Source organism: Drosophila gunungcola, chromosome 3R, assembly GCF_025200985.1.
Source record: "Drosophila gunungcola strain Sukarami chromosome 3R, Dgunungcola_SK_2, whole genome shotgun sequence".
Classification (NCBI taxonomy): Eukaryota; Metazoa; Arthropoda; class Insecta; order Diptera; family Drosophilidae; genus Drosophila; species Drosophila gunungcola.
Window position 1 is genome coordinate 2,237,380 of NC_069139.1, and position 11,572 is coordinate 2,248,951.

Genomic DNA, 11,572 nt, shown 5'->3' on the forward strand with positions numbered 1-11,572 from the left:
CAAAAAGCGGTATATATTGATTTTATTAACGGTTGAAACGGACTGCTATCGATAGTCTTGTTGCTGGGCGAACTTTATAAGCAGAGATTTTGGGGCGCATGCGCCTCATATGGAGCCCGAGTTTGCATGTGTTTGTTTACTTCGGTTGGCTGTGTTCAAAAGTGGTGTTGTATAAGTAGATATTTTGGTGCTAAGTCGCCTGTTTTGGCATTTTGTGTACTAAAAAGTTTTGCGAACTTCTCGTCATCGTTCGATATATGGCATCGCTTAAGTAAAAAATCTACATTTCGCCATTGCCGATATAGAAATGAAAAAATAAATTCATCGGATTACGAAGCTGGCTCCCCGCAACAAAAGACAATACAGCGGAAAATGTATCTTTCGGGGAAAATCTGTGTAACACAGTTTTTCAAAGCCATCTATTTTAGTGCACTAGAGGCTTTTGCAGAAATGTAGATACATTTAACCAGATTCGGAGTGCTTTTTAACCCAAAAAGAAATCATTGAAAAGGAATAATATTGAATTGGAGTGGCTATGGTTCGGTGAAAAACTATGGCCTTCAAAGTCCCACCCAGTTAGAAGGATATGTGCGTGTGTGTCTGCAAGTGTGTGTGTATGCATACATATGAAGGCATGTATTGATTGAGGACAGAGGACTTTTTTCTCTTAACCATGTGAACAAAAAAATTAACATATAGTGTTCACGTGCCTCCAATTATAAAATTAAATTTATGCCCGTGCTGACATACATACTTCCATGCACCAGAATTAGCATGACGCACATAAAAGTACCTTTATTCGTGCGTACAGATGTTCGTGTAGGTATGTACGGGCATGTGTGTATACAGCACATACCCACCATTACATCTGCTCCAAAATTCAAATATCTGAATATTATTTTAATAACTTTATTCAAATTCCGGTTTTAATACCAAAAAGTTTTTAACTATTTCCAATTTCATATTAGATTGCAAGTTACCTTTACATTTCTATATGTATTATTGTCATAGTTTTAACTATGTTTTTGTTAATCACCAGAGTCTTACTAGTTTAATAGTGCTTAAAAAATCTTATGTACCTACGAAATCAAAGATAAAAAGCTAGTTGTAAGTGCTGGGAAAAACAATTATCAGAATACTAACCTAACCCATGTGGCAAAATTCCGGCCTAGTTATTAAAAGTATTTCCTATTTGTCATATTTCCTTTCCCACTGATATGACTAGATCTTTATTTTTTCTATTGTAAATTTATTAAATAACAACAAAATGAAACAACAAAATGTATTACGATCTAATTACGATCTATTAATTTCAGAAAGGCAAATAAAAACAAGAGATTTTGTTAACGATGGAACTTTGTAAACCAATCACAACTGCCAGATAAAATGAGGGCCATCCTGATTGCTCAAGCGAATCCCAAAAAGGCGTTGACAGTAATTAAGCATATTTGTTAGCAGCTGATCAACTTAAAAACACGGTAAGTTTATATAAAATTGGAATGAATATTTAATAGTGTTTAGTTGTTAAAAAAATGTAAAATCTTTAAGCTATAAAAACAAGTTAAAAGTGGGGGAATACGTTTGTTTTGAGAGAGATTTTGTTGGCTTTATCACTGAAAACTTATTGCTTACAAACAGTTAATTTGTAAAGTTAATATTTTAAAAGATAATTCAAAGCAATAATATTTTTGTTTCGCTTTTCAAGAATATGGAGCCAAATCATTATTACTGCCGGAGCGCCTTGCAGCAGACTTCCTCGACGTCGATGCCACAGCATTCGTCGAACAAACTCAACTATGGGATGAACGCGGGGCAGGAATATGTAGCATGTAGCACCGGCCAATCGCAGACGGGGTACACCACCAAGGATCTGGTGCCGCGCAATGGGAACAGCGGCAAGTCCATCGGTGGCAATGGCAATGGCAATTTGGGAAGTCCGTACGGAGGATCCGTCTGCAGCAACAGTGGCCAATGCAGCAAAAATACTGCCAACGCTGGGAACTATATCAACATAATGACTGTTCCATTGGGAACATTGCAGTATAATCGAAAAAAGCTATCTACTCAAGACTACGAGTGAGTGTGATCGTATATGTGGAAATCCTACAAAAATCACAAGTTATAAAGGTGTCTAAAAGTATGTAACAATTTTTTTTTATTCGTTGAATGTATTTCGAAAGACGAAATTAATTTTTTAGTGCATACTTTTGGTCACCTTTTGAATTGAGATCTGTGGCACACCACATTATTTAAAGAACATTTACTATTTTGTTTTATTTAAATATATTTCAGATCGCATTTATATTACAACACCACGGATGTCAAGTGTCGCGATGATTACTATATAGCCAATAATGCCGCAGCAGCAGCAATACCGCAACAACAACACCTGCACCAGCAGCAACATCAGCACCAACAGCAGCAGCATCAACAACACCAACAGCAACATCAACAACACCAGCACCAGCACCAACACCAACAGCAGCAGCAGCAACATCAGCAACACCAGCAACATCAGCAACACCAGCAACACCAGCAGCATCAGCAACACCAGCAACACCAGCAACACCAGCAACATCAGCAACATCTACAGCAACAGGCCAACTTTCTCCACATCCAGCAATCGCTGCAGCATAACCACCAGCTGAGCCACCCAGAACCAATCCATCAGATGCCCCAAATGCAGAGTTCGGTGGCCGATCCACCAGATGCTTTCGACAACTGTGCGATCTTCCCAAGCGCCGGAAGCAGTGGAACCGCAAGTGGAAGTGGACGCGTGGCAGCCACACAAACCCATCAGAATAGCTCCAGTGTGGTCTCGTGTGACCAGCAGCAGGTGCCCGTCTCCTTGGGCTCCGTCAATATGCCCGTGCCCCCCATAATGTACACAGTGCACCGGGTGGTGACCACGGCCCAGATCCAAACGGCAGTGGGCAGCACCTTCGCCTCCTCGGCCAGTGTGTCCAGTGTGGTCAGCACGGGTCAGAACGACCCTGGCGACTGCCTGTCGCCGGCACAGGTGTCCTCCGGGAATGCCCCCTGCCTGGGCGGAATGTCCGACATTGGCGCCAATATGATGAACAACGCAAGTGCACTTTGTCCCCTTTCCGACCTGAGAAGCCCTTCCGGTAAGACTACTTTCATTGATTTTGTTTCCCAGCACTTTTCCCATAAATTTTTATGAAATCGAAGCATTCTTGTTATTTATTTATTTGTTTGCTTAATTTAACATTCTTTTAATATTTGTGCTGCAGAGAAAAATAAAGCTAGATTAAAAATTTAAATATTTTGAGATTAATACACAGTTATTATATAGGCTTTGTAAAAATATTATTATGGGTAACATTTTTGTTTTAAGTTAAAGATTAAACGTTTTTTATAAAATAATTTTGTTTTATGGAAGTTTAATTAAATTAATCTGACAATCTGTATAACATGTTATCAAAATGCTTTTATTATGGCTGTTTTATACATGTTATACCACTTTCAGTTAAAATATTGATATTTGGCTATTATTATTTTTATATTTTTTCTAGGAGTGCTCACCAATTCCTCCTTCATGCCACAACACCACAAATGCAACAATGGCAACGATGGCCAAACCAACAACCCTGCAATCCAAAAACGCATAATGGCAACCAGCTCAACTTCGAATTTCGCAAATGCTGGGAAAGCTGCAGCCAACCTTACCCGTGCTCTCCAAAATGTAATATCCTACTTTATTTATAAGATTTTAAAAATATTTTAAATTTTAATTAATTTCTAGGTAATCCCGACATGCGTGTATCTTATGTCTCGGGTGGCAGTTCACATGGAGATCGAGGGAACGGCCCAGTGTCCATCGCAGGTGATGTTGGCAGCTGCTTTGGGCTGCGAGGAGCTGGGCATATCCAACAAATTGCTGGCACAGAGCGTTTTCGGATTGTGGATGACAAGTGCTTTACTGGAGATGCAGCTGAAGGCCCATCACTGCCCCTATATTGTGCGCGTTGCGTGGCCCAGTTTGCTGCAAAAGTTCAGCAACAGCAGTCCCAGCGATCGGAAGTTTGATGAGCCCATGATAGTACTAAAGCGGAACGTATTCTTCTCCAAAAGAGATGAGGAAAAAATTAAGTAAATATTTATAAAAATTATTTGAAATCTAAAAAACCGATATAAATTGCATACACTATTTCCAGGGATCATCGAATTTTAGAGCTGCTTTATGAAGAGGCCAGAAATAATGTGCTCACAGGCAGATATATTATGGAGCCAGTCCATTCGCTCATGCTGGGTGGCATTCAAGCTCGAATCGAACTGGGTCCATATAATTCTCACACCCATACAATAGGTTTTTTTAGGTAAGTTTATCTATTTTAAAATTATATTTACTTACACCTATTTTTTGAACACTTTCTAGGGAAAACCAAGCTCGGTTTTTGCCACCACATGTTGCCAAGAGCTCAACTTGGTTATGGTTACCAATAAGCCAAAAGAATTCAGCGGAGGTCAAGCTGTTGGAGCAGTTTAAAAGGGTTCCGCAAACAGCTACCACCCGGAAATTGATGCGAAAATATCTGGAATTTTGCTGGGCATTACCTTTCTATGGGTAAGTTTACTGGATTAATTAAAATTGATATTTAAAATTATTATTTATTTATATTCGCTTAGTGCCGCATATTTCCATGGACAAATAGAGCAACCTGTTAGGGGAATTATGGCCTTGGTTAACCAAAAGGATATGGAGGTTTTAGTTGCAGTTAATGAAAAAGGAGTTTTTATAGTAGATCCATATGAATGCGTAAGTATCACAGAAAACTGAAAAGTTTCTTAAAATAAATATGAACAATATATATAATACAGACTCTCCTGCTGGGTTTGCGATACGAGGATTTGTCTTGGGATTATGCAAAGCCAAGTGCAAGTGATGATCCCGAATGCCTCACTTGTATATTCCTACAGGTAATTGGGTTTTTGTGCTCGTTAAAAACAACAAGTAAATGGAAATATTTATTTTGCAGTTCGATGCTGTCGAGAATGGAATACAAGTTTCAAAACTTATGCAAATATTTTCAAAGCAAGCTGCCATGATAGACGCACTTATATCACATTTTACGGATCAAATAAGAAACAAAAAGCAAGAGGGTAACACTCAAGAACCTTTTCACGATGGTAAGCAATATTTTTGTATTTATTGTTAAAATTAAACTTATTGAATTGTATTATTATTCTATACTTAGAGCCAAATCCTATTCAAAATAATGGAAATGGAGTGTTATGCAATAAGCTGTCTCGATTGACTTTGGCCACTTTCGACGAAGAGGGAGGTCGTTGTATTGGGCAAATGGGATCATTATCTATAAGCTATTAACATCTGTTACTAACGCTAAAATAAATTTAAGTTAAGGGGTTTTAATTAAAAGTTCACGCATGTATTCACGATTGTTGATAAATTCCCATAAATATACTCACAAATAAATTTTTAGCAAACGGAATCTACATATTCACAGTCATTCCATTAATTGTAAATGTTTTCTAATTTCACTTAAACGCAAAATCAGATCAATTCCACAAAGTTTAATGATTTAAGTTATAGATTTACACTTATTAAATGATTTTGTGTTGAATGCACCTAATTGACTACCGAAAATTTAATTAATTTAATAATTCAATTTCTTGCTCAACTCCATGCATTTGTATTTGGCTGATTGCTTTAAAAAAATTCATACCTCGAGTAATTGTTAGTTTGTATTTCAAAACCTGACTCGGATTCAACTGTTTACAATTAATGCAAGTAATAGTTAATGCCCCCGAATAGTTATCTCTTTTTATTTAACATTAATGTAAGGCATGTAGTATATATTAAGATATATAAAAATATCGATATGTGCATTTGACGTATGCGTTCAGAATTAGTTTAATAAGCCTTCGACTGAAACAAATTATGTATATAATAACAATAAAATGTATGTACAAAAGTAAGGGCTAACTGCCAACATAGGTTATGTATATATTTAAATTTGTATGTATGTATAAATTGAGACTTAAAATAAATACCGTTTCCTCATATTTATACAGAAAGTACTTATGAAATTACAGAAATTTGATTTTCAATTTTAAAATTGCACAAAATGTTGTTTTTAAATTGTTATATTTTTTTTAGAAATACAATGTTCTAAAGCATTAGTTTATTAAATCCACCAAGCCTTACTAATCAATAGATTGCATTTTAATCCGCTTGCAAAACTTCTGTAACCTTTGATTTGTTGAGTAGGTCCCTTTTTGTTAACTTACAATTAACACATTTTAAAATAATTTTTGGTGAGAATTAAAAATGAAATAAAAATTGTTTAATAATATATAATGATATAGTTATAATATGCAGCAACACAGAAATTAATCAATACATGTAGGTGTAATCTAATAAATTATAGTTAATAGAAAATTTATTTAAATATGTGTAAATCAAACAAAAATACTAAAGGCTACCTACTTTCTAAAATGTGTCTTTTAATAACACAATAAAAAAAGTATTAAAAAAACAAGGAGAGGGCTTATGTTTCTTGGATGTGTTCATGAATTTTCAATGGAAAACCAATGGTGGTAAGTACGATTACCATCGATTAGTTTTGCTAAACTATTATCTTCTTTTTTACGTTAATGTTAAATGGAGGTTTGAGGTTTATTTATTTTTTGGGGAGAAAGCTTTCTCTACAGTTGTTCTGCTCTTGCCGACAGCTGTTGTAGTTTTCTCCTCAAACGGAAAGCTTTTTTAGTTTTGGTAAAGCGAATATCAGTTGACCACGCAGTCGCCTAACAAATTAATTAAAATAATTTATATCTTTGCTCTATAACACATCGGGAAAACATAAAATCCATATATAATTTATTATAATATAAAGTGACCAAGGTTGTGTTGAAAGCATTAAAGAAATGTGTTAAAACACTCAAGTGCGGTGAAAATAGAACAAAATTATAAATAGCAATTTTAAAATTGCATTCAAACCTTTTATTTGCCCTTATAATATACGTAAGTCTGCACATTCGAGTGAATTTCACATAATATTGTGATATAGAGTTATTTATTGTTTCGGCTGTTGGAAATTTAATATTTTATAGTGTGTGAATTTAGTGCCGTAAAAATTGTCTATTGAATGAAAATTATCCAAACTTATAAAAAAAAACACCAAACAAAAATCTTATATACATTATAAGCTTGCTCAATAATTTGTTTTAAAAATGATTACTGGCTTCTCTTTAATCTGAACCAAAGTAAAAGAAATCTTTATAAACAAAGAATCTATGTAGAAATGGTAAGTTTACTTTATTTTATGATTATTTCGTATTTAATTTTTTAAACACATGATTAAGTAAACAAAATTTTTATTTTAATGGTTAATTACTAATTTTTGAAAATGAAAGATTTAGAGAGTTTGATTCGATGCAATTGCAGAGAGAAAAATTCTGTCAGAAAATATTTACCATAAAAAAGACAAAGCAACAAAAATAGATTTTGCAATTAACGCTGTGTGAAATAATATTGCTACTTTCTTATTTATTTATTTATTTTAATAATTCTTATATTGATTGAGTTGCTTGAGTTTAATTTATTAGAGTTTGATACGCCGAATTATTAAACTCTACTATTCCTTAGAGTTCAATTCTGTTGTTCTAGGTATATTTGCGACAGTAATGTGCAATACAATTTTGAAATATTTTTATAAATTCTTGAAAAATGTTCATACGGTTTATATATAGGTTTTAAAATTGGATGATTTTCAACAATCATTTATTGTTGGTACTAGAATCGCGACACAAAACTGCAATTAAATTTTGAAATAGTTCTGAGGATTCTTCAAACGGTTAATCTTTTGGTACAACAGTTTGATCATAGTTTAGTTCTACAAATATGGGTGTTTAAAATTTACCATAAATAATGCCCAACGAATGAGTGCAAATACGCAGATGGCCATCGCAAATAGTTCAGAGTGAAATGCTGTTATTGTTGGATATTCATTGTTGGTATATTCGCGACCCAAAAGTGCAGCCAGGTCCACGGCCACGTCCGTATCAGATCCGCTCACGCACAGGCGAGAAGGTTTGGCCAAACACACACTTTTGCACCGAAGAACCGAATGTTTATGGAAGGTAAATAACTGGTTTTTATATAAACACAAGGAGACAATTTGGAAATGTGCATCGTACACAGTAAAAAGCTACCAATACAGACACATGCAATCCGCGAAGAGGGAAGGATAACACGCGCTCTGTCCATGTCCCGTTAAGAGAGGGCTACGACATCCCGCAGAGAACAGGGAATTCGGTTGAAAGAGAGATAAGGAGCGAACGGGACATGAGTAACAAGTTGTTGCGCCGGTGGTGGTGATGGTGGTGGTGTTGGAGAGACAAAGAGAGAGTAGAGCCTTTCTCCATTGGCTGGAATAGCCGTCCAGCGCTCTCTTCGCCGCAAAATCATCGGCTCATCTCGGCGGTTCGCAGTTCGTAGCTCGCAGCTCGCCTTCGCGAAATCGGATTCACAATCAAATCCTTTTGCGAGTTCGAGGAGTGCACACCGGTGGTCGCATCCGCATCCGCATTCGCAGCCGCATTCGCAACCGAAATCCGCGCATCAATCTAGACCATAGTACCATCATGGATATCTCCGCCTACCAGCACATGAACATCCGGATGAGCACGCGAGGCAAGCGTCCGCTGAGGAATCTCACGCCCAACGATAAGGTGCGCGCCATACAGCGCATACACAACGGGGAAACGAAGGCCAGTGTTTCGCGGGATATCGGAGTGCCAGAGTCCACTTTACGGGGCTGGTGCAAGAATGAGCAAAAGCTCAGGTTTATGTGCCGCCAGCTGGGTCCCGATCATTTGGGCCTCGATACTCCTCCAGAAAAACGCGCCAAGTTTGAATTGCAGCTGCAACTGCCGCCCAAGTTTGTGGCCCTGCCTCCAAATTACGAGGAGCTCGGCTTCGGTGCACTGCCCTACTCTCCTGCCGATTATCCAGTTCAGGGGGATTCGTTGCTGGAGAAGCTAAGCCTGGTGGAATTTGTCAAAAAGAATGGAGGACTTCATCCGGAGGCAATGCATCCCGGTCAGTCCGGTGTGGTGGATTACTCGAATAACATGCTGCACCAGCTGAACCTTCTCGCCTTGCTCAACTCCAAGCTAACACCCCAAAATGCAGAGGTCCCACCGTTGGATGCACCCAAATCGGAGGACAACAAAGTGGTTGATTCGCCGGCAGCTTCAGAGGATTACAGCAAGAGCACTTATCCCCTGCTGAGTGTCAAGAACTGGGCCAAGGACCCGGCCAAACGTGTGAATCTTGACAATCAGCCGGAGCCAGTTAATGATAAGAACAATAATGCTCTCGGGGGACAACAGGTTTTGGGCACGGAGCAGTCAGCCAAGTCAGGCATTTTTCCGGACACCACCACCATGCCACAGCTACTGCCAGCCCCCAGCTTCTCGAATCCCGCGGATATAGCGCCTGTGATAGCACCTACGGGTAACTCCACCACGACAAATGGAACTGAAGGCCAGGGAGGAGCTGCCCTGCTGGACTGGTGCAAACTCTTTAATGCCAGTCTGAACTTTCTGGCCTTTGCAGCCGCGGCAGCGTCCATGCAACCCGGCGGCGGAGGAAGTGCCCCCAGCATCAGCTACAACCCCAACCAACTGGGTGCAACTGGAGGCTCAGAGCCTGATCTAGAGACATATCCATTTAACGAAGGCCTGCTGAAACGCCTCAGTCCGTTGGCACACAGTGAGGCCTCCAACGAAAGCTACTGTGACAGCGAACCAGAGGATCTGTCCGTACGATCCTGCGCCTCCAAGGCCTCCAGCAGATCCCACACCCCCGACAAGAGCATCGGTTCCAGCGATGCCGAACAGTAGACCCCCTTAGATACTTTAGTTTCATAGTTCATAGTGTAAATACCTCCACTTTTAATTGTTAATAGATACCTTTAGCATTTTTAGGACAACAATAACAACACGAATCATTTCGCAATGCAAATGCCATTTGTACTTATCAATTAACAATGTATATTAATATCAATGCAACAGGTATTAATAGATCAGCTTAATATAGCCTAGTATTAACTAGAAATATCGACTGTGTGACAACTTGTTTGAAAACCAAATTCAATTCATCTACACTTATAATAAAAAATACTAATTGTGTTAAGTAGCTTAATTATTTGGCACGTAAGTCAGCCATTCCAATCGATTTGTTTTCGTACTGCTGTAATCTCCGTAACTCTTAATAAGCATATAAACTAATTACTAATGAAACGAATAAATATTTATTAACAAAACAAAAATAAAATTTAAAGTGTCAATCTCCCAAGATTAAAAAATGCATTTGTTTATTTGATGGATGGGGTTTCATTTCCTACACTTAAACAAATGAAATGACTTCGGTGGAAAAGTCCGTAAAAAACATATCCCAGTTATAAGCTAAAAGATAAATAGCCCCTCGATTATATGCTTTATTTTTATACCCTTGCCAAAATTACAAAGATGTAAAGGAATTTTCAATTAGTAAAAGATTCTTGCTTTGGTCGTCAGATGTACCCGATTATAAAAATGATAAAAATTGGCTGTTTTAAAAAAATTTTTGGCTTTTTTATAAAATTTAAAAAAAAAGTTTTTTAGTACTGCAGTATTCATTAGGTTGGAATAATTGGAACAATATACGAATATTTAAATACTCAATATGGTTAAAATCGATCTTATGAGAGCCTTAAAAAACTATTCGTTGAAAAACAAATGGTATTTCCTATCATACCGTTTTCAGAAGTTGAACGAAAATAAACATAATTGGATTAAAACAGATTATGGATTAAATCACTAAAATTACATTAAATCACTTAACATTCAAATTGATTCAAGCTTTACACTATATAGATAGGGTTGAATAATTGAATAAATCCGAATATATATTATTCTGAGGTTTATTCGTCAAGGATTTTGAGTTAAAGATCGACTTCATATGTTTTATTGTTTAGTAATATGCCGACGGTAAATAAATTGTTTTTTGTTTGAATTGTTTGACAATGATTTAAATTTTTTAATATGATTTTATGAATTTGTTTTAATACTCAAATCAAGTTAAATGGCTACAATACGAATTTTACAAAATTTATAATTTTAAAAACTTTGCAGTGAGGAAAGAAAACCATGCTTGACAGTTTTTTCATCTGACTTGTCAAAAGGCGTGTTGAAAAGATGACCAAGATCATTTTTAGTGGTCTGGATGGAGGTCAGCAGTCTGAGTTGCAGTCCTGGCATCAGGGCTATAAGTTAATGAGTTTCTCCACCCTTTGGAAAGCGTTTTCAGAGGCATCGGTCAAGTCGAACACGATAAAAATGGCACCAACAAGCAGCAAACAGCAAACCAAACTATAGCAAAACCGCCACGGACGGCAGCAGCGGCATGAAGACGAATTATTGGTTCGCCTTTTGGAAAAATTAAATATCGCGTGTTGGTAATTTCCGCTTGGCTTCCCATTGCCGCTGCTGCCATCGGCTGAAGTTGAGGCGAATTATTACGATGATTAGGCGACTGACA

The 11,572-nt window shown here is 37.3% G+C and overlaps 2 protein-coding genes across 4 annotated transcripts; both read left to right on the plus strand.

Moving 5' to 3' along the window:
• Nucleotides 1-126: 126 nt before the first annotated feature.
• LOC128266307 (uncharacterized) lies at nucleotides 127-6,521 on the plus strand. 3 transcript variants are annotated; one of them, XM_053002743.1, is made up of 12 exons: nucleotides 127-823; nucleotides 1,317-1,478; nucleotides 1,706-2,076; nucleotides 2,293-3,128; nucleotides 3,537-3,706; nucleotides 3,767-4,113; nucleotides 4,179-4,340; nucleotides 4,400-4,588; nucleotides 4,651-4,780; nucleotides 4,843-4,941; nucleotides 5,001-5,151; nucleotides 5,220-6,521. In XM_053002743.1, exons 3-12 carry the CDS (start codon nucleotides 1,709-1,711, stop codon nucleotides 5,348-5,350), a joined length of 2,583 nt encoding a protein of 860 aa, XP_052858703.1. In that variant the 5' UTR covers nucleotides 127-823; nucleotides 1,317-1,478; nucleotides 1,706-1,708; the 3' UTR covers nucleotides 5,351-6,521. The 3 variants fall into 3 exon arrangements, with proteins under 3 accessions (XP_052858703.1, XP_052858704.1, XP_052858705.1); XM_053002744.1 differs by having other exon boundaries at nucleotides 127-636; nucleotides 1,321-1,478; XM_053002745.1 differs by lacking the exon at nucleotides 1,317-1,478.
• A 1,960-nt stretch (nucleotides 6,522-8,481) lies between these two features.
• LOC128258926 (protein distal antenna-related) lies at nucleotides 8,482-10,344 on the plus strand. The gene has a single exon (XM_052990941.1). It carries the CDS (start codon nucleotides 8,632-8,634, stop codon nucleotides 9,892-9,894), a length of 1,263 nt encoding a protein of 420 aa, XP_052846901.1. The 5' UTR covers nucleotides 8,482-8,631; the 3' UTR covers nucleotides 9,895-10,344.
• Nucleotides 10,345-11,572: the final 1,228 nt, after the last annotated feature.

Coding starts and splice junctions, on each gene's coding strand:
- LOC128266307 (XM_053002743.1), top strand. CDS start 1,709: ATGGAGCCAAATCATTATTACTGCCGGAGCGCCTTGCAGCAGACTTCC. Junction 3,707..3,766: donor TTACCCGTGCTCTCCAAAAT/GTAATATCCTAC, acceptor ATTAATTTCTAG/GTAATCCCGACATGCGTGTA. Junction 4,942..5,000: donor TCACTTGTATATTCCTACAG/GTAATTGGGTTT, acceptor TTTATTTTGCAG/TTCGATGCTGTCGAGAATGG.
- LOC128258926 (XM_052990941.1), top strand. CDS start 8,632: ATGGATATCTCCGCCTACCAGCACATGAACATCCGGATGAGCACGCGA.